At 44.7% G+C, this 26109-nt stretch overlaps 1 protein-coding gene and 1 non-coding gene across 2 annotated transcripts in view; both read right to left on the bottom strand.

The window, feature by feature from the left end:
* The window catches only part of LOC124802799 (agrin), a 304188-nt gene that overhangs the window by 11739 nt on the left and 266340 nt on the right, over positions 1 to 26109 (bottom strand). Inside the window, exons 5-8 of the mRNA XM_047263801.1 lie at positions 22281 to 22424; positions 17272 to 17445; positions 8517 to 8684; positions 709 to 831 (exon numbers count right to left, since the gene is read on the bottom strand). Coding sequence (XP_047119757.1) covers positions 709 to 831; positions 8517 to 8684; positions 17272 to 17445; positions 22281 to 22424 — 609 coding nt within the window. The remainder of the gene's footprint in view (positions 1 to 708; positions 832 to 8516; positions 8685 to 17271; positions 17446 to 22280; positions 22425 to 26109) is intronic.
* Positions 14989 to 15061, bottom strand: Trnad-guc. The gene has a single exon. It is a non-coding gene; the product is annotated as a tRNA-Asp (tRNA).

The raw sequence follows: 26109 nt of genomic DNA, 5'->3' as shown, positions 1-26109 counted from the left end.
AGGTAAGTCTTTCCGCTCCCGGGATTGGAATGACTCCTTACCCTCTCCCTCAAAACCCATATCCTTTTGTCTTTCCTTCTCCTTCCCTCTTTCCTGACGAGGCAACCATTGGTTGCGAAAGCTAGAATTTTGTGTGTATGTTTGTGTTTGTTTGTGTGTCTATCGACCTGCCAGCGCTTTTGTTTGGTAAGTTTCATCATCTTTCTTTTTATATATATATATATATATATATATATATATATATATATATATATATATATATATATATATATATATATATATATATATATATATATCCAGATAAGTGCTAAATGAAGCATAAAGAAAGAAATTTAGCTGATTGATAGTTCAAGGAACTGAGTGAAAAGGTAGCAACAAATAGTATTAAACATTTTGTAGTTTTGTTTCCTTCTCAGCTAATGTGTCAGTGTAGGTCGAATGTACATCCAACGTAAAAATTTAGAAAGGCAAGATCCAGCCAAAGTGGGAGGAAGAGGAAAAACAAAATTTTCATGAATTAATCTCCATTCTTCCACTTGTAACTGTGAAAGTTTGATGAAAATAGTAACTAAACAGTATTAAATGTTCCATGACATGCCTTTCAGAGAGAGAATTAATCATAAAAATAATGACAGAGTACAACAATTTCTGTTAAAATGTTGCTAAATCATGAAACTGCAGTCAGGCATGGATGCGTTTTTCACTAACCTGTAGACATTTCCATCAGAGGCACACACTGGCTTGTCCTCAGTATCTGGACATTCTTCTGGGCATTCATCCTGTGCTGTTAGGTCAGAACAGTTGCCCACATGTGCCATCAGTATTCCTTTACTGTGAAAATGAAAGAAGAAGATAAACATGTAAGTACATCATTAAAAAATTGTAACTACACGCCACTTCTATTAAGTATGTGACTGCCTGTCTCCAACATAAAATATCTGGTTTCCCATTGGCTTCTCAGGCTTCTTGTAGCTCATTTGTCAAAACTGACTCTTACACCATCTTCAGTTACATAGCGGTGGACTAAAACGTGCCACCAACAAGTGTGTATCACTTTTTTTTTTCTTTTTTGTAGTTTTTTACTGTCAGAACACTTAGGAGATACAACAAACCTATTAGATTGCTTGCACTAGACTTGACGTCCTCTTTGGGAACATTGCAACACAATATGGGATCCTTATCAGATAGGATTGATGGAGGACATCGAAAAAGTTCAATGACGGGCAGCTTGTTACATATTATCGTGAAATATGGGAGAGTATGTCACAGACATAATAAGCAAGGTGTTTTTCATTACTTTGAGATCTTTTTATGAAATTTGAATCGCCAAATAGCTTCTCTGAGTGTGAAAATATTTTCTTGACTCCCATCTACAAGTGCAGAAATAGCTGTACAGAAAAAATTAGAGAAGCCAGAGGCCAGATGGAAAGATTTAGTGTTTGTTATTCCCAGGTGCTGTTTGAGAATGGAATGGTTGCAAAATAGCCTGAAGGTGGTTCTTTGAGCACTTTGCCAAGCACTTAAGTGTGAAATGCAGAGTAGTCACATTGATGTAAATGTAGGTGTTTATTTTCAATAAGATTTTTGTTATTTTCTCAAGAGTTGCATTTCCTGCATTAGGCTTGAAGATAAAACTTGAAACATCACCAAAGAGAATTATTTATAGAACAGCTAGACTAAATGAAAGGTTAGGCTGAAAGGACACATCTTGAAGCATCAATAAATAGTTAACATGGTAGTTTCTACAACAACAGTCTTACACTGCTGTGTTACATTGCCTCTCATAGTATGTAACAAGCCCCGTCATACAGGGATGTAATAACATAATAGTATGGGTAATGGGGTTCTATCAAATCTTTTTTCCATCTCTGGAGCTGAGAGGTCAGTGCAATTGTCTACCATGCAGGAGGCCTGGGTTTGATTCCTGGCCAAGTTGGAGATTTTACCTACTCAGGAACTGTATATTGTGTTTTCTTCATTGTCGACAAGCGACTCACTGAAGTGGCATCAAATAAAGAGACTTGGGCTAGGTGTCCAAACAACAATAGATGGGTCTTCTAGCCAATAATGCCATACAATTATTTCATTTCATTTCAATACACTGAAGTAGTAAGAATAATTGTGATGGAAATGAGTTAAATGCACTGGAATGAAATGAAATGAATGGATTGATGGAAATGAAATTAGTGGCTTAAAATGATATCAGTTCAAACTGTTCAGTTATGCTGAACCATCAGTGTAAATAGGTGTTAGACTTCTGGAATCAAGCTCAGTTAGTCTAAATGTTGAGGTGAGACTCTTGATAAGCAGGAATTCCAGTCGAGCTCCGGGGTGGCACAGATTTTCAATTATCAGTACACATTCAATTGTGGTGGGGTGCAAAGTAGTGAGTCACATCTGATGGTTTGAGAGAGAGAGAGAGAGCATGGTGGCAGTAGGGGGGGGGGGCGGCAAGTACTGTGGATACACAGCCACGATAGCAGGCGAGTGAGGGATCGGGCATATCCTAACGTATGCACTGATACTCAAAGAACTGCACAATAGTTTGAAATAAAATTAAGTATTTAAATAATGTCACAATACTTTGCAAGATGTAAAACCAATATCAAGATGACATACACTCCTGGAAATGGAAAAAAGAACACATTGACACCGGTGTGTCAGACCCACCATACTTGCTCCGGACACTGCGAGAGGGCTGTACAAGCAATGATCACACGCACGGCACAGCGGACACACCAGGAACCGCGGTGTTGGCCGTCGAATGGCGCTAGCTGCGCAGCATTTGTGCACCGCCGCCGTCAGTGTCAGCCAGTTTGCCATGGCATACGGAGCTCCATCGCAGTCTTTAACACTGGTAGCATGCCGCGACAGCGTGGACGTGAACCGTATGTGCAGTTGACGGACTTTGAGTGAGGGCGTATAGTGGGCATGCGGGAGGCCGGGTGGACGTACCGCCGAATTGCTCAACACGTGGGGCGTGAGGTCTCCACAGTACATCGATGTTGTCGCCAGTGGTCGGCGGAAGGTGCACGTGCCCGTCGACCTGGGACCGGACCGCAGCGACGCACGGATGCACGCCAAGACCGTAGGATCCTACGCAGTGCCGTAGGGGACCGCACCGCCACTTCCCAGCAAATTAGGGACACTGTTGCTCCTGGGGTATCGGCGAGGACCATTCGCAACCGTCTCCATGAAGCTGGGCTACGGTCCCGCACACCGTTAGGCCGTCTTCCGCTCACGCCCCAACATCGTGCAGCCCGCCTCCAGTGGTGTCGCGACAGGCGTAAATGGAGGGACGAATGGAGACGTGTCGTCTTCAGCGATGAGAGTCGCTTCTGCCGTGGTGCCAATGATGGTCGTATGCGTGTTTGGCGCCGTGCAGGTGAGCGCCACAATCAGGACTGCATACGACCGAGGCACACAGGGCCAACACCCGGCATCATGGTGTGGGGAGCGATCTCCTACACTGGCCGTACACCACTGGTGATCGTCGAGGGGACACTGAATAGTGCACGGTACATCCAAACCGTCATCGAACCCATCGTTCTACCATTCCTAGACCGGCAAGGGAACTTGCTGTTCCAACAGGACAATGCACGTCCGCATGTATCCCGTGCCACCCAACGTGCTCTAGAAGGTGTAAGTCAACTACCCTGGCCAGCAAGATCTCCGGATCTGTCCCCCATTGAGCATGTTTGGGACTGGATGAAGCGTTGTCTCACGCGGTCTGCACGTCCAGCACGAACGCGGGTCCAACTGAGGCGCCAGGTGGAAATGGCATGGCAAGCCGTTCCACAGGACTACATCCAGCATCTCTACGATCGTCTCCATGGGAGAATAGCAGCCTGCATTGCTGCGAAAGGTGGATATACACTGTACTAGTGCCGACATTGTGCATGCTCGGTTGCCTGTGTCTATGTGCCTGTGGTTCTGTCAGTGTGATCATGTGATGTATCTGACCCCAGCAATGTGTCAATAAAGTTTCCCCTTCCTGGGACAATGAATTCACGGTGTTCTTATTTCAATTTCCAGGAGTGTATTTTGAGTTTCAGCACGATCCGCTCATTAGTTTCGAGAAAAATCCGCTTTTTACAAAATTTCAAAAGTGCATACTCTTTGGTCGAGTAAGTTTTAAAGATGTTGAGGCGGGAACATCTGACCTACGTGACAAACAAAGGAGTTGAACGTCCTGTGACAGCGACCACCGAGTTTCACAAGCAAAATATTGACAGATTGATTCAGGACGACCGTCATATCACTGAGAGAGAAACTGCAGGCACAATCGGCATTTCACATGAGCATGTGCCCATGATTTTTCCAGCTGAAGGCTGCGTCTTGAATTTCTTTTCCTGGGGCGAGTCTTTGTGTCGATATTCCATACACTGACGTTTCGTCTCCGGGTCTTAATGGTGTACCCGCGTTTCGTATCCTGTCACAATTGAACGGAGAAAGGCGTCACCTTCATTCTCGTAACGCGAGAGGAGTTCCTGGCAAATTTCAAGTCTGTGCGCTTTCATTTCAGGAGTCAGCACCTGGGGCAGGGGTACTCATCGTGCGCGGATCTTCTTATAGCCAAGCAAAGCAATGAAGTGACCCACACGTTCTTGTGAAATTCCAATTGCGCTTGCAGTTTCTCTCTGAGTGATACGACGATCGTCCTGAATCAATCGGTCAACATTTTGCTTGTGAAACTGGGTGGGTGCTGTCACAGGAGGTCCAACACTTTGTTTGTCACGCAGGTCAGATGTTCCCGCCTCAACATCTTTAAACTTAGTAGCCCAACGACGCAACAGTACTCACATCAACACAGTCACCATAAACTGCTTTCATTCTCTGATGAATCTCCTTTGGGGTGACACCTTCTGCTATCAAGAATTTAATGACTCCGCATTGCTTAAATCACATTGACCGACTGTCTGCGCAGGGTTCCATACTTTACACTGTAACAACACAACCGTTCAATGCTGAGGCTTCCCGCCAAATGGAGCTGTAGAGAAGAGGCTACAGAACAAGGCAGTACCTGCCGCATACCAATGCTGCACTTAATTAACAGAAGGAGTGATAATAAACAATACTTGGAACTTCGAGTAGAAGTCGTGTTTGAACTGTGTCGAGTACTGATTAAGATAGGAAAATTTTCATGAACTGCAAAAATATTAACTGTGGACAAGAACTTCTATTGAACGTAGTGTTTTATTAAACGATAGTACGCTTTCGTTTAACGTCTTAGTTCATGACATCTCTGGATTATACACTAAAAAAAGGAGAAAAAAACGTACCACGAAGGAGTTATGCAAATTGTTCACAAATTGATATTCATACAGGTATCTACAGAAAATGCAAAATTCTGAACTTTGGCAGCCGATGGATGCATTTTTTGACGCTGCTGGGCAATTTAACCGCGCAGTTGGCAAGGATAGTAAACAAGGGGCTGTCGATACCGTGGCACAACGTCTTTGCGAATCTCATTCCATGTACTCATTTGAACAGTAACTATGCCTCGCAGACAGGCGTGTGAACAATATACGCAGATGGCAGCATCTGCGAGAGGACTATTACGTTAAATGAAAGTCTACTGCCGTAAATTCTATAAAAGTTCTCACCCACAGTTAATATATTTGCAGTTCTTTGAAGTCTTGCTACCTTAATAAGCACTCGAAAGAAGCCGGTTGGAGTAATGGGTGAATCGCTCTGTGAACAAGAGCGTTGCTGCTATTGGAAAATGTTGCCAGAAATGGGGCCAGCTAGAGACGACAGAACGTGATGACCGAGAGGCACTCTGAGCCCAAGACTCGTCATCATCATCGATCCGACGCGCAACTGGTGCTTTAGTGGCCACACGGACCATTAATAGACGGCTCACAGAAAGGGGGCAGAGATCACGGCGCCCTTTGCGCCGACTATCATTGACCTCTTAATACCGACATGCCTGTTAGCAGCGGTGTCGGGTACATTCGGCCTGGAATCTCACTGGCTGGAATAGAATTGCCTTTCACAAAAGAAGAAGTAAATATTCCAGAATTTGAATCGAGAACAGCTGCCACCATGAGCAATGTAGAAGTAAATATCCTCGGAGTAGTGAAGTAACTTAAATCACTTAATAAAAGCAAGTCTTCTGGTCCAGACAGTATACCAATTAGGTTCCTTACGGAGTATGCTGATGCATTAGCTCCATACTTAACAGTCATGTACAACCATTCGCTCGACGAAAGATCTGTACGCAAAGACTGGAAAGGTGCACATGTCACACCAATATTCAAGAAAGGTAGTAGGAGTAATCCACTAAATTACAGGCCCATATCGTTAACGTCGATATGCAGGAGGATTTTAGAACATATATTGTGTTCGAACGTAATGAATTACCTCGAAGAAAACGGTCTATTGACACACAGTCAACATAGGTTTAGAAAACATCGTTCTTGTGAAACACAACTAGCTCTTTATTCACATGAAGTGCTGAGTGCTATTGACAAGAGATTTCAGATCGATTCCGTATCTCTGGATTTCCGGAAGGCTTTTGACACTGTACCACACAAGCGGCTCGAGGTGAAATTGCGTGATTATGAAATAGCGTCTCAGTTATGTGAATGGATTTGTGATTTCCTGTCAGAGAGGTCACAGTTCGTAGTAATTGACGGAAAGTCATCGAGTAAAACAGAAGTGATTTCTGGCGTTCCCAAGGTAGTGTTATAAGCCCTTTGCTGTTCCTAATCTATATAAACGATTTGGGAAACAATCTGAGCAACCGTCTTCGGTTGTTTGCAGATGACGCTGTCGTTTATCGACTAATAAAGTCATCAGAAGATCAAAACAAACTGCAAAACGATTTAGAAAAAATATCGGAATGGTGCGAAAAGTGGCAGTTGACTCTGAATAACGAAAAGTGTGAGGTCATCCACATGAGTGCTAAAAGGAACTCGTTAAACTTCGGTTACGCGATAAATCAGTCTAATCTAAAAGCCGTAAATTCAACTGAATACCTACATATTACAATTATGAACAACTTAAATTGGAAGAAGCACATAGAAAATGCTGTGGGGAATGCTAACCAAAGACTGCGTTTTATTGGCAGGACACTTAGAAAATGTAACAGACCTACTAAGGAGACTGGCTACACTACGCTTGTCCGTCCTCTTTTAGAATACTGCTGCGTGGTGTGGGATCCTTACCAGATACGACTGACGGAGTACATCGAAAAAGTTTAAAGAAAGGCAGCACGTTTTGTATTATCGCGAAATATGGGAGAGAGTGTCACAGAAATGATACATGATTTGGGCTGGAAATCATTAAAAGACAGGTGTTTTTCGTTGCGACGGAATCTTATCACGAAATTCCAATCACCAACTTCCTCCTCCGAATGCGAAAACATTTTGTTGACACCGACCTACATGGGGAGGAACGATCACCACGATAAAATAAGGGAAATCAGAGCTCGTACGGAAAGACATAGGTGTTCGTTCTTTCCGCGCTCTATACGAGATTGGAATAATAGAGAATTGTGAATGTGGTTCGATGAACCCTCTGCCAGGCACTTAAATGTGATTTTCAGGGTATCCATGTAGATATAGACGCAGTGATGAGTCTGGCTTCGAATTGAGTCACGATGAGTAGCGAAGATATGTTTGGAGACGCCCTGGACAGAGGTGGGATACAAACCTGACTGTGGCCTATACGGCCCGACAACCAGGAGTGATCGGTCTGTGGTGCCAATCCATTTCATGTCTGTACCCCTTTGGTTGTCATCCGCGGCCACGCTTACGCCACAGCGCTACGTCGAAGATGTTCTACGCCCCGTTCTGTTGCTTTCCATGGCGAGCCATCCTGGGCTTACATTTCAGCAAGATAATGCCCGTCCGCACACGGAGAGAGTTTCTGCTGCTTGTCTTAGTGCTTGCCAAACTCTGCCTTGACCAACAAATTCGCTGGATCTCTCCCTAATTGAGAAGCTCTGCAGCATTAAGGGCAGTGACGTCCAACCATCGTGAGCTTTTGACGATTTAAGGTGCTATCCCACAGGATAGCACCCGACTAATCTTAACAATCAATCTCGAGCTGAATAACCGCTCGCATAAGGACCGGAGGTCGGCTAACGCGCCATTGACTTGCTCAATTTCTGAAGCTCTTTCTCTTGAATAAATGACCCAATTGTTCTGAAATTGTAATCATTTGTTTGTCTGTACATTTGCATCACATCTACCGATTTCCGTCCAATTTGGATAATTCCTCGGTGGTGCGTCCTTTTTTTTGTATTAGAGTGTGCATAGAGAATTATAACATTTTATTTCAATTTCGGCGAGCTGAGTCACGGACCTGCAGACTGGAGATTATGGACAGCACGTTCCCCAGTGCTTTATAGTTACGCACTGAAATAATTTTCAGGCTTTTGTAAAAGGCAGTGGTATTTAAAAATCGCACAAGCTTTCATTGCATGTACTCAGTTGGATAGTTCAGCGACTAGAAGATAACTGGCAGACCTTCCGAACAACAAAATCAAATACAGAGTAGCGACTCACAGACAGGCCTCCTTCTGCAGCTTGCACATGTCGTCGTAGGTGTTGGCGTCGGAGCCGCAGACGGGGCCCTTGGTCGAGTTGTCGGTGCAGGCGAGCTTCTCGCAGCGCTGGATGCGCGGCCGGCACTTCTCGATGTCCACGCGGGAGATCTTCCGCCGACCCTGCGCCCTGCAAACACACATACAAGCGTTGCCAAATTTGCGTCCGCTTTTCTCTTTTACAAGTCTCACCTGCAGGAACTAGGGACTGTATCGTCTGCCACAACAATATCCATCTTTCCAATGAGAAGTCTGTTGAAGACCAAACAGAGCACCGGTAGTTACTGTCTTATAAAATTTACTTTGGTACTAGTTGACTAACTGGGCATTGCTAGGGTATTCATTTTGCTAATTTTTCTATTAGAAACGGAAACAAAAAATGAACCGTGTTTGTAATGCAATATGTGTTCCGATATAAAATCAGGCGCCGGCTCGTCGACCTGGAACGTTACAGCAAAGAGGGCTGTGAAACGACGTCAGCCAATAGCACGCCACGAGTGCGGCAGTAGCGGCATCTAGGCCAAGAGAATATAAGCGCCGCCCGGCTTAGCCGCGGCCAGCAATATTCCGATGAACACCACCAGCTGCAACGCAGACCAGCTCAATGCTCGCCTCCAGAGGCAAGTGGATGCGACAGTGACCTGGTGTCGTTCCAACAAGATTGCCCTCAATGCCGCCAAAACTACGGCAGTCTTCTTCACCAAACGGCGCCCCATCCTCCGCCACACCATCACTATTGCAGGCGTCCAGGTCCCACGGTCCCCCGATACCAAATATCTAGGTGTACGGATGCATAAAAAACTGCTCTCCCATCACCATGCAGAATATGAAACCCAAAAGGAACATTGTACCCAATGTTCAACAGTGGGCAACTGAACCTCGACACCACACTCCAGCTGTACTGGATGGTTGTCCATCCTTCTCTCACCCATGCTTCCACTGCATGGGCTACAATTAGTGCCTCCCAGATGCATACCCTCCAGCGCCTGCAGAATAAGGTGCATCGCTGGAGCCTGCATGCCCTTCCCCTCATTAGGGTAGTTACCCTCCACGAGGAAATGGCCACTCTCGATACGTCCATGCGAAAGAAGACAAGCTGTCTCTATGCCAAAGTAGAAGCCCTACGCGACACAGTCACCGGCTTACAAAACATTGGCACAATGCCTCCCTGGCATTGGTACCGACACCCTGTTCCTCTCATCACCCTTGAGGACTCCGAGCTTGACCATGGCTAACAATAGCACTTTTATGGTCACTTTAGTGTTGAATTGACCATTCGATGGGTATCGACCATCATAAACCACCACTGTTGATACCTATTGTAGTTCGTAGTTGGTTAGTATGTGCCTGCGACCTGAACTTCCACCGTCGGAGGGTGGTATGGGATTTCAAGTCTCACCGCCACATCTTCAACGTGCACTCAAGTGATGTCTTTGGAATGACATCATTGTCGAATGGAACAGTTTTACTATCCACTAAGACAGTAAGACCATGAGCCACCGGTGAAGCTGCATTTTAACCTCACGGTAAAAAAAAAAAAAAAAAAAAAAAAAAAAAAAAAAAAAAAAAAAAACGCGGCCGCAGTGGAAGACGAGCCATTATAGAAACGCCATAGCAGTGACTTATGAACTATTTTGTTTTGTTTGCATTGAAATTGTATATACCGAAGCACATTGATCATTTGCATGTCGCCATTTGCTTGCGACACCTCTTTGTGAATACGCAAGATACTGTCAATTTAACTTACTGTAATAAACTCCATTAGTATGATTTGCTTGGATTATTGTCTAGCGATCCGAAAAAGCAGCTTTCATAGGTACCCTACATTAAATGAATGGGCAGAATAATACAATATTTCCATGTATTCGTGAAAACACCTTTGAAATTATGAACAGTCGCACAAAGAAACACGCACAATGTACGAATGTATAAGTACAGCTGCTTCGCGTGTCTACAGTGCGAATTTTAAACATCTCTGTGGCAAGGCCTCTGTATAGCGCTATAAACTCCTATTGTTTTCGCCTATGGATGTTCGCGCTTCGCAGCTGAAAGCTCTCACAGGCACTGCCAGGTGTCAGAGATTTCCGTAAGTTGACTGAACTATAGTTGTGTTGTATTTGTAAAGAACAAATGTGTTAAAACTTCGTGCATGATCCGACATTTTTTTCTCGCATCTGAGAGTTTCTTTCCTATCTCTTGAACTATGTGTTGCATAGTGATGAATTTGTGTATCTACATTGAGTGGTCCATAGCATACTGTCTCCGCGAATAGAGTTAGAATTAATAAATTTAAGCGTCACGCACAATGCGGCAGTTTACCACTCATCTCAGTGTTTATGATGTCACATCTCCTTGACTATGTGTGGTACCATGATATAATTTAGCCTGCCCGGCTAGCCGCGCAGTCTAACGCGCTGCTTCCCGAGTAGCCCCCGGCACGAATCCAGCCCCGCGGATCAGTGTCGAGATACGGTGTGCCGGCCAGCCTGTCGATGGTTTTTAAGGAGGTTTTCCATCTGCCTCGGCGAATGCGGGCTGTCTCCTTATTCCGCCTCAGTTACACTGTGTGGGCGATTGCTGCACAAACACTTTTTCCACGTACGCGTACTCGATAATTATTATACCATGCAAACATTTGATGTTACACTCGTCTAGTATGAGACGTTCCCGGGGGTCCACTGGGTTCTGAACCGCACAATAGCCCCGGGTTCGGTGTGGGGCGGCGGTGGGGTGGCCGGAATGCTGTGGCCTGTCGTGGGGTTGTGAACCACTGAGTGCTACGGCGGGCGAAGCCTCTTCGCCGTTTCTAGGACCCCGGTCCAGTACATACATTATATGATTTTGTAGATGCATTTTGCCACAAATGTAGATACTGTCTGCGAAATTTATTGCGAATAGTGTTAGTGGCACAGAAGTAATAAATTTAAACATCGTGCATGTTGCTGCAGTATTTCACGCATCTCATTGTTAACATATCATTTCTCCTGAACTATGGCAGATAAATGTTTCCTGCCCTGACAGCTATTGTTGCCTGACAGCAAGGGATATGCGCCCCAAGTTTGGCTGAAATCGGTGCAGTGGTTTAGGAGGAGACACAAGCTGGATTTGTGCCTTGCGTATAAAGTCATGGTAACTTTTTCTACCCGCAATTCAGACAGTCTCACGCAATTGCTTCTCAACAATTAATGCATTTTTGTAAACTTTATTAGTCAGTAACGGAAGCTTTTCCAGGAATCAGAGGAAGTAATTATTGAAGCCCCGCGCAGAACTCGACTTATGCCATGGGAAAAAGAGTGGTGTTTGTGTGGTGTGGTGTGGTATAGTTTCGGGATGGGGACAAGATTCTCTTGCTTTACATGACATTCACTAAACTATACTTTACTGTGCTACATACAGCAACGATAGAATGCTAGCACTGGCAATGGACGGCCACGAAACAGTACCGATTTAGAACCATGAGGGTCAGCACTAAAGAAGAGGTATCCAAACCGGAGCTATGGGCGCTCAACGGCGAGGTTGTAAATGATTTCAAACCCTACTTGTTATTAGCAAAAAGGATGTGCTCCAACTTACTGGTGCAATGTTGCCAACAAGGAAAACAGGATCAGTATTGTGTACTTAATATCAAACATTTACAAATGTTAACTGGTACATACAGAGCTTAAGCGTTCGAGTTATTTATGTTTAAACTGACTGATGAAACACACCATATACACTATGTGATCAAAAGTATCCGGACACCCCCAAAAACATACGTTTTTCATATTAAGTGCATTGTGCTGCCACCTACTGCCAGGTACTCCATATCAGCGACCTCAGTAGTCATTAAACGTCATAAGAGAGCAAAATGGGGCGCTCCGCGGAACTCACGGACTTCGAACGTGGTCAGGTGATTGGGTGTCATTTGTGTCATACGTCCTTACGCCAGATTTCCACACTCCTAAACATCCGTAGGTCCACTGTTTCCGATGTGATAGTCAAGTGGAAACGTGAAGGGACACGTATAGCACAAAAGCGTACAGGCCGACCTCGTCTGTTGACTGAAGGAGACCGCCGACAATTGAAGAGGGTCGTAACGTGTAATAGGCAAACATCTATCCAGACCTTCACACAGGAATTATAAAGTGCATGAGGACCCACTTCAAGCACTATGACAGTTAGGCGGGAGGTGAGAAAACTTGGATTTCATGGTCGAGCGGCTGTTCATAAGCCACACATCACGCTGGTAAATGCCAAACGACGCCTCGCTTGGTCTAAGAAGCGTAAACATTGGACGATTGAACAGTGGAAAAATGTTGTGTGGCGTATCGAATCACGGTACGCAATGTGGCGATCCAATGCAGGGTTTGGGTATGGCGAATGCCCGGTGAACGTCATCCGCCAGCGTGCGTAGTGCCAAAAGTAAAATTCGGAGGCGGTGGTGTCAAGGTGTGGCCGTGTTTTTCATGGAGGCATGTTGTTTTGCATGGCACTATCACAGCAGAGACCTACATTGGTCTTTTAAGCACCTTCTTGCTTACCACTGTTGAAGAGCAAATCGGGGATGGCGATTGCCTCTTTCAACACGATCGAGCACCTGTTCATAATGCTCGGCCTGTGGCAGAGTGGTTGCACGAGAATAACATCCCTGTAATGGACTGGCCTTCTCAGAGTCCTAACCTGAATCCTATAGAACATCTTTGGGATGTTTTGGAACGGCGACTTGGTGCCAGGCCTCACGGACCAACATCGATACCTCTCTTCAGTACAGCACTTCGGAAGAATGGGCTGCCATTCTCCAAGGAACATTCCATTACTGAACGTATGCCTGCGAGAATGGAAGCTGTCATCAAGGCTAAGGGTGGGCCAACACCAGCATTACCGATGGAGGGCACCACGAACTTGTAAGTCATTTTCAGCCAGGTGTCTGGATACTTTCGACCACATAGTGTATATATGTAGCTTTGTGCCCGCTGCTTCGCTCCCGTAGACTATCTGGCCTACAGAATTTTTTTTGTTTTAATTTAATCGAATTTTTATGTTGTTCACAAACTGTAACACCTTCTAAGCTTTTCATGCTAATTAAGCACATATAAGTATGGTCTTTTCCGAATGTACTTCTGAGCAAAAAGCGATTCTGGTAGCTGGGATCCAAAGTTGTTTTTAATCATGTCTTCTGCGTTCTTGTGGAGATATTTTCATAGCAATTTCGTCCCATAACAAATATTTCTTTATACCTAATAGAGAAGTGAAATACCAGTTTTCATAAATTTAACTTTAAATTTTTTTAATGTAACGAAATATTTTACTTACAATTTTCATCCTCTATTGTTCTTTGGGGGTCGAATTTCAAGAAGTACTGAAATGCGTATTTTTTTTATGTCTAACCGAGAAGTCAAATACCAGTTGTCATGGATGTAGCCTTAAAAATCCTTTAGTAGTTTCTTAGTAATATTTTATTTAAAAAACTTTCACCCACCATTCTACCCCCTTAGTGGTTCAATTTCCAAAAACGCTGAAACAAATTTATTTTATTTTATGACTGAGAAACAACATACCAGTTTTCTTTGTTCTAGCTTCAAAACTCGCTTAATAGCGACAGACTTTCAAAAAGCATTTCATTTAGGAGTGGAATTTCAGACATTTTCTTCTTAAACGATACGTACAGTGTAAGAACCACACCCTCCCTAAACTTCAAGTTTCTGTCCTTAGCGGTTTGGGCTGGGCGGTAAGGAGTCAGTGAATCAGCGTGACCCTATTTCACCCCATTAGAGGTTGAATTTCCAAAAACAGTGAAACATGTGTTTTTTCATCTCTAACCGAAAAGCCAAACACCAGTTTTCAAAGATTTAGCTTTAAAAATGCTTTTGCAATGAAATATTTTCATAATATGTTTCACGCCCTATTTCACCCCCTTAGGGCTTGAATGTCCAAATACTGCGACATACGTATGTTTTATTTCTAGCATAGAAGCAAAATACAAGTTTCCATAGATTTAGCTTCAAAAATGCTTGCACAATGAAATATTTCCATAAAACCATTCAGCCACCGTTTCACCCACACAGGGGTTAAATTTTCAAAAACAGCGAAACACGTATTTTTTAATTAACTGGGAAGCCAAATTTAAATTTTCGTAGATTGAGCTTCAAAAATGCTTTCATAAACAAATATTTTCATAAAAAATCTCGTCCCCTATTTCACCCCCTTAAGGGTGAACACTGAAACACTGAAAAACGTATTACCAATGTTCACAGATGTAGCTTTACACATACTTTAGTAGTTCTTTAACAATAAATGGAAATGTCGTGTGGCTAGGGTCTCCCGTCGGGTAGACCGTTCGCCTGGTGCAGGTCTTTCGATTTGACGCCACTTCGGCGACCTGCGCGTCGATGGGGATGAAATGATGATGATGATTAGGACAACACAACACCCCGTCCCTGAGCGGAGAAAATCTCCGCCCCAGCCGGGAATCGAACCCGGGCCCTTAGGATTGACAGTCTGTCACGCTGACCACTCAGCTACCGGGGCGGACTAGTTCTTTAACAATGATATATTTTCAAAAAAAGCTTTCATCCAATATTTCACCCCCATAAGGTTAAATTCCCAAAATTGATGAAACATGTATTTCTTTATTTCTGACCGAGTAACCATATACTATTCTTCGTAGGTCTAGCTTCAAAATTGCCTTAATAGCGAATTTTTTCAAAAAAAAAACCTTCATTCCCTATTTTACCCTCTTAATGTTGGAATTTAGAAAAACCCCTTCTTAAACGATGCGTACAGTATAAGATACACACCTTCCTCCAAAGTTCAAGTTTCTATCCTCAGCGGTTTGGGCTGAGCATTGACGAGTCATTCAGTCAGTCAGGTCATTGTCTTTTATGTTGGCCGGCCGGATTGGCCGTGCGGTTCTAGGCGCTACAGTCTGGAACCGGGCGACCGCTACGGTCGCAGGTTCGAATCCTGCCTCGGGCATGGATGTGTGTGATGTCCTTAGATTAGTGAGGTTTAATTAGTTCTAAGTTCTAGGCGACTAATGACCTCAGAAGTTAAGTCGCGTAGTGCTCAGAGCCATTTGAACCGTTTGAATGTTTTATGTTGCTGTTTTCGTCTTCAGTCCAAAGGCTGGTTTGATGCAGCTCTCCATGCTACTCTATCCTGTGCAAGCTTCTTCATTTCTGAGTAAGTGCTACAGCCTACATCCTTCTGAAGCTGCTTACTGTATTCATCTCTTGGCCTCCCTCTACGGTTTTTACCCTCCACGCTTCCCTCCAGTACTAATTGGTGGTCCATTGATGCCTCGGAATGTGTCCTGCGAACCGATCCGTTCTAAGTCAGGGTCTACCACAAATTTCTCTTCTCCTCATTTCCGTTCAGCATCTCCTCGTTAGTTATGTGCTCTATCCATCTAATCTTCAGTATTCTTCTGTAGCACCACATTTCAAAAGCTTCTATTCTCTTCTTGTCTAAACTGTTTATTGTCCATGTTTCACTTCCATACATGGGTACACTCCACACATTCAGGAAGGACTTCCTGACACCTAAATATATACTCGATGTAAACAAATTTCTCTTCTTCAGAAAAGCTTTTTTTGCAATTGCCAGTGTACATTTTATATCCTCCTTACTCCGACAATCATCAGTTATTTTGCTTCCAAAATAATAAAACTCATTTACTGCTTTAAGTATCTAATCCCCTCACATCACCTGATTTAATTCGGCTACATTCCATCAACCTCGTTTCGATTTTGTTGATGTTGATGATATATCCTACACCACTTGCCTCTACTGCCATCTATTGGAAAACGGTGGAAGCAAAGCTGTAGATCTAATAAGCTGTAAGAGAAAGCAGGCCGGTGTGACCGAGCCGTTCTAGGCGCTACAGTTTGGAACTGCGCGACCGCTACGGTCGCAGGTTCGAATCCTGCCTCGGGCATGGATGTGTGTGATGTCCTTAGGTTAGTTAGGTTTAAGTAGTTCTAAGTTCTAGGGGACTGATGGCCTCAGCAGTTAAGTCCCATAATACTCAGAGTCATTTTGTAAGAGAAATGTGGAAAGAGAAGTCAGCACACGCTGCTGTGTAGATTGACTTAACCCAGATGTAGGATCCCACCGTCTGAGGTAGAGAGACTCAAGCATTGCCGAGGTCTTCGCCCTCAGGTGGCAATTAGCAGGAGATCAGTTGGCGGACGTCCAAGACTGACAGGCCCAATGTCTTTCTGACGTACTCCCTCCTGGACAGCATCGATGGTGGCATTCTACAAATCTAAACTCTTCCATAGCTTCCTTTTCTCCTATCATCTTAATACATAAATTGTTAATTTTAAACATTTCCGTTTTCTAATTTGTTTTAAGCTTACAAGTGTTTAAAGCTGCAACATCGTTAAATTTGTCAAGATAATAAGGAATCAAGTAAGCTTCATGTTAGTGAGTATACAATTTAACATTGTGGAAGACGTGACGCATTTTAGTAATTAGGTGGCAGGACATTTATAAATAGCACCAAATAAAATACACTAATAATACCTGAAGAAACGTATAATCTCTCTTCCTCGGCCACTGTCAAGGTTAGAGTCAGTGTTAAGTAATTTTTTGTCCCGTGTGTTTACCGTACGGATTGGGAAGTGGGGGCTAGGAGGGAACAGAGAGTGTTCAGCCGGGTAGTGAGTGGTGTATGCAGTTAGTTGTCAGAGAGAGGGGGTTACGTGTTGGTACGGCTGAGACTGAACGCTACGCACCCGCAGTTGAGCATGCGCAGTTCGCAGTCGCTGCGGTAGACGGCGCCGTCTGACCCGCAGGTGGGCTTGAGCGGCTGCCCCTGGCACGACAGCGGGCAGTCCTTGGCCGAGGACGGCGAGGCCAGCCGGTCGCCCGCCACGCAGAACGCCATCGGCACCTCGAACACGTGCTTCCTGTGGGCCAGAGGACACGTGTAGTGGGCCGGCACAGCGTCAGCACGCAGCAGCTGCCGCCCCCTCCACAGGGATACTACGGGCATACCTCATACTGTATACGCTGTGTACGATCACACTCGTGGACACACAACTGAGAAAACAGTTTCAGGATATTCCTACCAGAGTTGTATGGGTGACCTTCCCTCCTGCCAGAATTGCCGAAGCTATGCATCCTCTCCTCCCCAACCAACACCCCCTTCCATGACACTACACGTCTGCAATTTTTTCTACATAGATTTTCTTACAGCGTAAAGTCAGCGCCGGAACGCCAGTCGAGGACGACAGGGAAGAGAAGGCTGTGAGAATAAGACAGCCAATCGGACACTGACCGACCCCCTTCCAGGACGACAACGCGCCAGCAGCGGTCCCTAGGTGAAGAGGACGTAAGCGCCGCGCCCGACTGCTGGAGCCCACTTGGATAGCGGCGTCAACGTTAGCCACTTCATCAGGAATCTCTGTGTAGCACACAGATGTGTCTGACCATTCTGAGGAAGACTGATTATATTGTATGTCGGTCTTTGCATGCGACACATCTGTGTACAAAGATATGTATTTATATTTGTTTTATTGTAATAAAACTCATTAATGCGAATTATTTGACTGATTGTCTAGCGATCCGAGTAAATAGGATTCCTAGACACAACAGATTTGCCAAAGTTTTATACTTTACTAAGCAGGTTTAATAGAAGTGAAGCATTTATAGAAAAATAGTACTTACGTGAACCATATTGATAAAATATATTACACCAACAAATTAAATGTATGCTTGTAGCAAATGACTTACAAATTGTGTACAAACTCTAAAAAAACTTTTAAAAAAATCTGTATCTTATTGCTTATGACAGGTATTATACACTGGTTTTAGCGTCATGTATGATAAGCAACAGATCTAGTTAGGCCGGCCGGAGTGGCCGAGCGGTTACAGGCGCTACAGTCTGGAACCGCACGACCGCTACGGTCGCAGGTTCGAATCCTGCCTCGGGCATGGATGTGCGTGATGTCCTTAGGTTAGTTAGGTTTAAGTAGTTCTAAGTTCTAGGGGACTTACGACCACAGCAGTTGAGTCCCATAGTGCTCAGAGCCATTTGAACCATTTGAACAGATCTAGTTGGTGCTCATAAATTATTAATGGTACACAAGTTATTAAAGTAAATGAAAAGAATAGTCAATATAAAAAGTGTATGACCTGTGTTGGTGATAGCCTATAGCTGTTATAACAAATAACAGAACAGAAGCCAAAGAAACCCTAGAGACACCACTATAAGTCTCAGCCAGAACAGGACAACAAATCATGTCACATAATCCACAGACAAACACGCAATGGAAACTAAGTACAGAAAAATAACACAAGCAGAATGTCTGAAATACTGGAAGAGATTGTACAGAAAACAGGACTGAACTCGACGTCTAATGAAGAAAGCATACTACAAATACGGAAGTCAGGGAAACAGAAAAACAAGAGAGGAAAATACTGAGAAACATCTCTGGGGCAGTTCAGAATGAGGAGTGCGACAAAAGAACTGTACAGACAGACATGATTACAAACATCAGGAAAAGAAGGACAGAGTTCTATAGACACATACAGAAGATGAACTATCAGTATTCGCACAGCATCTTTCTTTTGCAGAGTATGTGCTCCAATTTTCTCAGACTGGAGGATGACACCAACAAATAGTTTTCACAATAAATATAAATATAGATGAAGTAAAGGTCTATAAAGGGTTTCGCAGGAGGAAAGGCCAATATCCAAATATATGACAGGAACACTCATTTGAAGCAAAAAATTTCAGACGGACAAATGCACTATTCCGAGATAGAAAACATTTATGAGAAATAGGAGTGGACCTAGAAATCAACGCCTATGTGATTTAGCCCGAGTATAATTAACTGGAATCAAAGATCGCAAGACCTTACACCATCAGATTCTCGTTTATGGGAGCGGATGAAGACCGAGATGTAAAAACGAAAGGTGAACACACGAGTCGCATCGTAGACTCTGCTGCCCTCATTAGGGAATGGGCAGAGGCACACAGACAAGCAACACAACGTCTTCTCCCAACAGTGCACAAATGCAGCGAAATTGACTGTGGGATGTTCGAACTTTTATTGTGAACTGGACAACGGATGTAATGTGACATGTACGATAATGCTTAGAGGTGGAGGTGTTAAAAGTACAAATTTTTCAATTGATTCTTTGTTAAATGCACTTTGTAATGTTTACTAACTGGTGTACGTATCTAAACCTGAAACTGTGTCGAGTAATACAGAAAATAAATAACTAGAAACATTAAATGTATTCTATCTCTGAAACCATTCGGAGTAGGGCATATAATCATATGAAGTGTTTTGCTTCAAAAGTCCGTTCCTATCATAGCTTTAACTTTTGACCATTTCTCCTGGACACCCTGTGTAAACACCATGCAACAGAATTAAAGGATCACTTATTCGGAAAGCCGTAATTGTCTTCCATAACGATGCAGAAATTTTAAATTTGGATCAAAGGTGCTTACAAACTTCCTCCGTAACGCTTCCAACAGCAACGTGTCGACACGTGCGAAAACAAAAGTCCGCAGCTCAGAAGTTCATGTGTCGTCTGAGACGGGTTAACGGAGGCGTGTTGGCATCAAAATTCACCGCAATTGTGCCGAAAGCTAGCGTGGGCGTGTCACACAATGGGAAAGTCGTCACTCCCTCTCTTATCAAAATTCGAACCCTTCTTTTGAGCCTCTGCGATAGAGGTCAGAACTGCCACAACAAGCGTTGAAATCACGCAGTTTTCCTACAGATGACCAAGGAAAACATTTCAGACCCCCTCCCCCCCTCCCCGCTCAAAATCGACATGAAAAGGCTTCAGGAAGTGGCATAAAGGGTGTCAATGAAACTACCACTGTCCTTGTAGCGTTGATTCGCACACATTTCGCGGTCGGAAACGACAGTTCGCAGTGGATGAGCAGCAGGACGACGACTTTCTTGATGACCAGTGACACTGCTGACAACCCCGGACGTTTCAAACATTGTCTAAGGATACTGTGAGGCTGTATCCCCACTTGACATAATGGGACTCTCTTGGAGTGTAGTGCGACAGCAATTTTCGCTCTGGTATGCAGGTTGGAACCATTGGAGGTACGTAGCAGCAAAGGGTGCTTATGCGTTTTCATCCCTCCGATCTTGCACCCGGTTGTAGTGTGATCACTGTGGAGGGGGCGGGAGGGTGGGGGTTGCAACATTGAATAAAACGGCAAAGGTCCCTCCAAGATCCCCAGAGCTACAAACATCTCAGTGGCGCTCGCCCACCTTTACCGAGAATTTTAAAAATGTACCTGTACTGAGACAACCTATGTAGTAGTCCTAGGCGTCTGCTAGCAGGCATTCGAGATCGGAAGGGTGTCGAGGGATTGCCAGCCTACTAGCAGGCATTCGGGATCGGTAGGATGTCAAGGGATTGCCAGCCTGCTAGCAGACATCTGCGATCGGAAGGGTGTCTAGGGATTACCACGTTACTAGCAGTGCATCCGGGATCTGAAGGGTGTCGAGGGATTGCCAGCCTACTAGCAGGCATATGGGATTGGTAGGGTGTCGAGGGATTGCCAGCCTGCTAGCAGGCATATGGGATTGGTAGGGTGTCGAGGGATTGCCAGCCTGCTAGCAGGCATCCGGGATCAGAAGGGTGTCGAGGGATTGCCAGCCTGCAGACGCCTAGGACTACTACACAGGTTATCTCAGCACAGATACATTTTGAAAATTATCAATAAAGGTGGGCGGATGCCATCGAGAGTGCTGTGCAACTGGGGGATCTTAGTGGGAACCTCTCCCGTTTTGTTCACATAAGTGTCAATATTTCAACCCCACCCCTCCCCTTTCGATAATCACGTCACAAGCTGAAGGATTAAAAATGCGTAAGCACCTTTTGCTCGTAGGGATCACGTTGAAGCTTCGTCGACTGGTTGTGAACGGATCTAGTGTTCCAACCTCTACATGAGAGCAAAAATTGTGATCACACTGCACACAGAAGGGGCGCGACCATGTTCAGTGGGGATACAGCCTCACAGTATCCTTAGACAAGGGCTGGGACGTTTGGGGTTGTCAACAGTGTCAGTGGTCGTCAAAAGCCTCGTCCTGCCGCTCATCCCACTGCGGACTGCCGTTTTCGACTGCGAATTATGTGCGAATCAACGTTCCTAGGCAGGGGTAATTTCACTGACACCTTTTATGCCCCCTCCTGAGGCCGTGTCGATTTTGAGCGGGGGTGTTTCCGAAATGTTTTCCTCGGTCACCCATGAGAAAACTGCCTGATTTCAACGCTTGATGAGGCAGTTCTGACATCCATTGCAGACGCGTCAAAAGGAGTCAAATGTTGATAAGAGCGGGCATACAACCCTCCCATTGTGTGACACGCCGCGCGGAGGCGTTCGGCACAGTTATGGTGAAATTTGGTAGCCAGATGACTTTATGAAAGCATTTTACACGGCACATGAACTGAGCTTCTTGCTGTTTGAAGCGCCGTCGAGATCGAGGTTGACGTCGCAGGGCGCCACGCCTTTGCGCCGTTACAGAAGAAGGTAGACACCTTTGAGCCAAAGTTAAAGCTTGTGCGTCACAGTGGGAGACAGTTATGGTGTTCTGAAAAGTGATCGTTTAATTCTGTTGCACAGTGAAGATGGAGTACGATGCCATGTCTGTCTGTGGCGATCAGCTACCAAAGATATTCCTTAAGGGTGAAAGTCAGGGGGGACCCCGACAAACGGGCACAGCTCATTCCGTGTACATACTCTAATGAGAGAGCGCGTACTCACCCGCAGTTCTTGGCCTTCATGCGGCAGGAGTTGCTGTAGATCTTGCCATCGGAGCCGCAGATGGGCTTGGAGACTCTCCAGCAGGACTCACGGCAGTGGCGCGTCGTCTGGCAGAACTTCTTGTCGGCGCGCACCACGCCCTGCCTGTAACACACACACCACAAGTAATCGAAATAGTATTTATTAATTTCTCTTAAGGCCTAATCATCAATGCTGTAGTGATGGACTCGATGCGTAGCAATATACATCACCGTTAGGGTATCTACAAGAAGCTTACCAGACTCAATGAGTTACGAGCCCAGAGAATACTTTTGCACGCGTAGATTAAGATACAGTATGTTCCGCGTCAATCGGCTGGCTCTTCAGGCCACCAGCTTCAGTACAAAATACTGTACTACCTAGTACAAATGTACAATTGCACAGGATGGTTATTGAGCTAGAGTAGACGGAAAACTATTTGCCGTATGGGAACTCAACTTCGTAGGAACGATGTTGAGGTTGGGCGCTGAAGGATTTGCATTGTTAGTGTCTACGTCTACGTCTACGTCTACGTGATTATTCTGCTATTCACAACAAAGTGCCTGGCAGTGGGTTCAATGAACCACCTTCAAGCTGTCTCTTTACCGTTCCACTCTCGAACGGCACGCGGGAAAAACGAGCACTTAAATTTTTCTATGCGAGACATGACTTGTCCTAACGAGCCGGCACTGATATGGCGACCTACGGTTGAAACACAAGTATTAGTGTGAATTTACACTCACTGGGTCAGTGAACATTCTCAACTGTCGCATTTCGGGATCGTCACTGCCAACGAACATTCATGAAGTTCCCCTGCATAGTGAACACGTCACTCTGTGGTGGGATTCGCGGCATAGTTCATGATTGGTCTATTTTTCTTTGAGTAACTGTGACCCCCAAGGATCAAGGACATGCAGTATGAACGGCACACTTAAGTGTGGTCTGCTTCGCTAACGTGTGATCCCTGCTCCACTGGAGAGAAGTGCTTTGGACTCTACTATTTTGATGCACGACGGAGCTCCACCTCACACCACTCTGAAGGTCACTCTATTACTCTGTAATACATTTGAAGAAAACCGAATCAGTGGCTGATTGTTACAAACTGCGTGGTCTCCAACATCTCCACATTTGGACCCGTGTGGTTTGTAGCTGTGGGCCTACGTGCAGGACAGGGTTTGTCAACGGGTCAGCAACACACGTTGGGAGTTTAAGACGAGTGTAGCGAGGTAGGTAGCCAACATCCCGCCTCAGTTCTTTCGGGCGGCAGTAGAGCAGTCTGTAGTACTGTTTCAGGCTGTCGTGGACGCAGACGGTCGTCACACTGAACAGCGTTTCTGACCTGGGTCGTCATCTTGGCACGCAATTAACAAATGTTTTCCTCTCACGTGGAAACTGAAATGTTTATTTTACTGATTTATTTGTTATTCCTCATTCTCATGTCCTTACGAATGTTTATGCAAATTTTCATTGTCGTAGGATTATTCGTTTTTCATGGTGAGCCCTCTCGAGTAGCGATTGTTTAATTTTAACCACCCTATAGTTTAAATGTAAACTTTTTAATCAAGTCTCCTTCTATTTGGGCACAAATTTCACCTATCGTCTACCATAACAAGGAATACAGTCTTACTTCAGCACGTTGCACGTTACAAATTAGTGCTCACACGTACCTGTTAAAGGAGGTGTTCCACGGGTTGTCGTAGCATTTGGATGCTACACTGAGCTGGTCTCTCCAGGTTGATGGGAATTCTTTCAAACCCCCTCTGGTAAAGCTTGACTGTACAACTCACTGCTCCAGTCCTTAAATTATATAAATAGGAGTTCTGTACACTTCGCAATTACGATGTCCCAATAGAGAAAAATCCATACAATTGAGGTCAGGTGATCTTGCAGGCTTAGTTACGGGCCCTGTTCGACCAATAAACTTTGGACGATACTGGCGCAGTACATGTCTTCCACCAGCAGCGAAATGTGCAGGTGGCATGCCAAGCATTCACCACGTTTCCGTACCGTGGGTCATGAGTAAACTTGCAACTGATTAGATGGGAAACTTACTCGAAAAGTTTACATTTCAGGCAGATTTGTACTAACTAGGACCGTACTTGATACTGACGGCAGTGCCAGGGCGCGACCGTGTGTTCGCAAGTCTTCTGCACACCCTCGTTTACAGGAATGTTCTCGCTTCCGTACCGTATACTTTTACCTGTGTCAGTTTTCGCTATAAATATCAAAGCCACTCTTTATAATTACACTGCTGGATACACAGACAGTAACGCCCTGATGAACTCATTGTAGTTAATGAAATTTCTATCGAATTATGAGTAATCGTGATAGTAAAGTTTCTTAAGGGCAAGGCACCACTGCTGACGTGACAGATTTGAGGCGTGGCAGTGTACACCACCGGTAAGGAATCCATCATAAGCCTGCCAGAGTGAACGAGTCACGAGAACAGAGAATGCTTTTGCACGCTCAGAGTAACATGCAGTGTGTCACACGCGATTCGGCCCGCTCTTAGAGCCGAGCCGCGTATATGCACTGAACCGAGAGTGAATATTATCTATATTGCTATGAATTATATGAGGCAGTTATAATAACCCTATAGTTGTGAAACTTCCTGCAACACTTTGTAATGATAATACTTAACGACAGTATTAGTTTCATTTTATTATCTAAAGTAACTTTTGAAATACGAACATTTACCCGAAACCATAATTTATGACTTTTATGACATATTAATTTGTTTTGTGTAGAATATAATGGAGAATGTTAACTAAATACCTGATCCTTAAGTCACGGAGTCTAAAGCATATTGATGAAAAGACAAAAATATAAATAACAGTTTCAATTTCAGACTGCTACTATTGGTTAATCTGCTGGATAATATAATTTTCATTTGTTGTGTCGTCTGAGTCAGTGAGGAGGTCAATTGCAGATATATGTAAAGTATGAATCGTTCACATTGTAAGTAACTAAGTGCAAGTGAATGTGCGAATCAGATTGTGCACCCTTAACGTGAATCACGTAAACGGCGAAACACCCCTTCCCTTGCCGCTTTGATTCCCGCACATTTCGCTGTCGAAAACGACAATCCTCAATACGAATAGCAACAGGACGACGTTCTTGGCAAATCTGTCCACTACTGCCCCCCTCCCCCCTCCACTTGGCGTTTCAACCGTACTCCAACGACATCGTGGGGCTGCAACACTGACTCATTCCTTTAGAGCGTAGGTGACAGCAATTTCTGCTGTGCCATATAGGGTGGGGAGACTAGGGACCGATCAACAACATCCGACGAAATTTTAACGTGATCCGAAGCAGAAAAGTGTTTTCTTTTTGGCGCCCTCCTGTGGAGCGACCACGGGAGAGTTCGACATAGGCACATGGGAGAGTAAAACGTGTTCCTCTGAGACCACTCAGTTCGGCAACACCCTAGGTCCCACCCACGCACCTTTCTTGAACACGTTAAACTTATACCTGTCAGAAATTTCGACGCCTGTACAGACAGCGACGTTGCTGTAGGGCCTGAGGGTTAGGCAACCCCTTCGACACCATTAGGTAGAGTTGACCTACGTTCACGTACTAGAACAGCCTCACCGCTGAACAGGTCTTGACGTTTCTGACAGGTACACGTTTAACGTGTTCAAGAAAGGTGCGTAGGTGGCACGAGGGTGCTTCAGAACTGGGTGGTCTCAGAGGAACACGTTTTAATCTCGCATGTGCCAATGTCGAACTCTCGCGTGATCACGCCAAAGGAGGGCGCGAAAGAGGAGGAATAAAAAAAACTATAAAAACACTTTTCTGCTTCGGGTCACAT

This window comes from Schistocerca piceifrons, chromosome 6 (genome assembly GCF_021461385.2).
Source record: "Schistocerca piceifrons isolate TAMUIC-IGC-003096 chromosome 6, iqSchPice1.1, whole genome shotgun sequence".
NCBI lineage: Eukaryota > Metazoa > Arthropoda > Insecta > Orthoptera > Acrididae > Schistocerca > Schistocerca piceifrons.
Note: the sequence above shows the minus strand (reverse complement) of the source record. Positions and strands in the feature narration are given on the sequence as shown.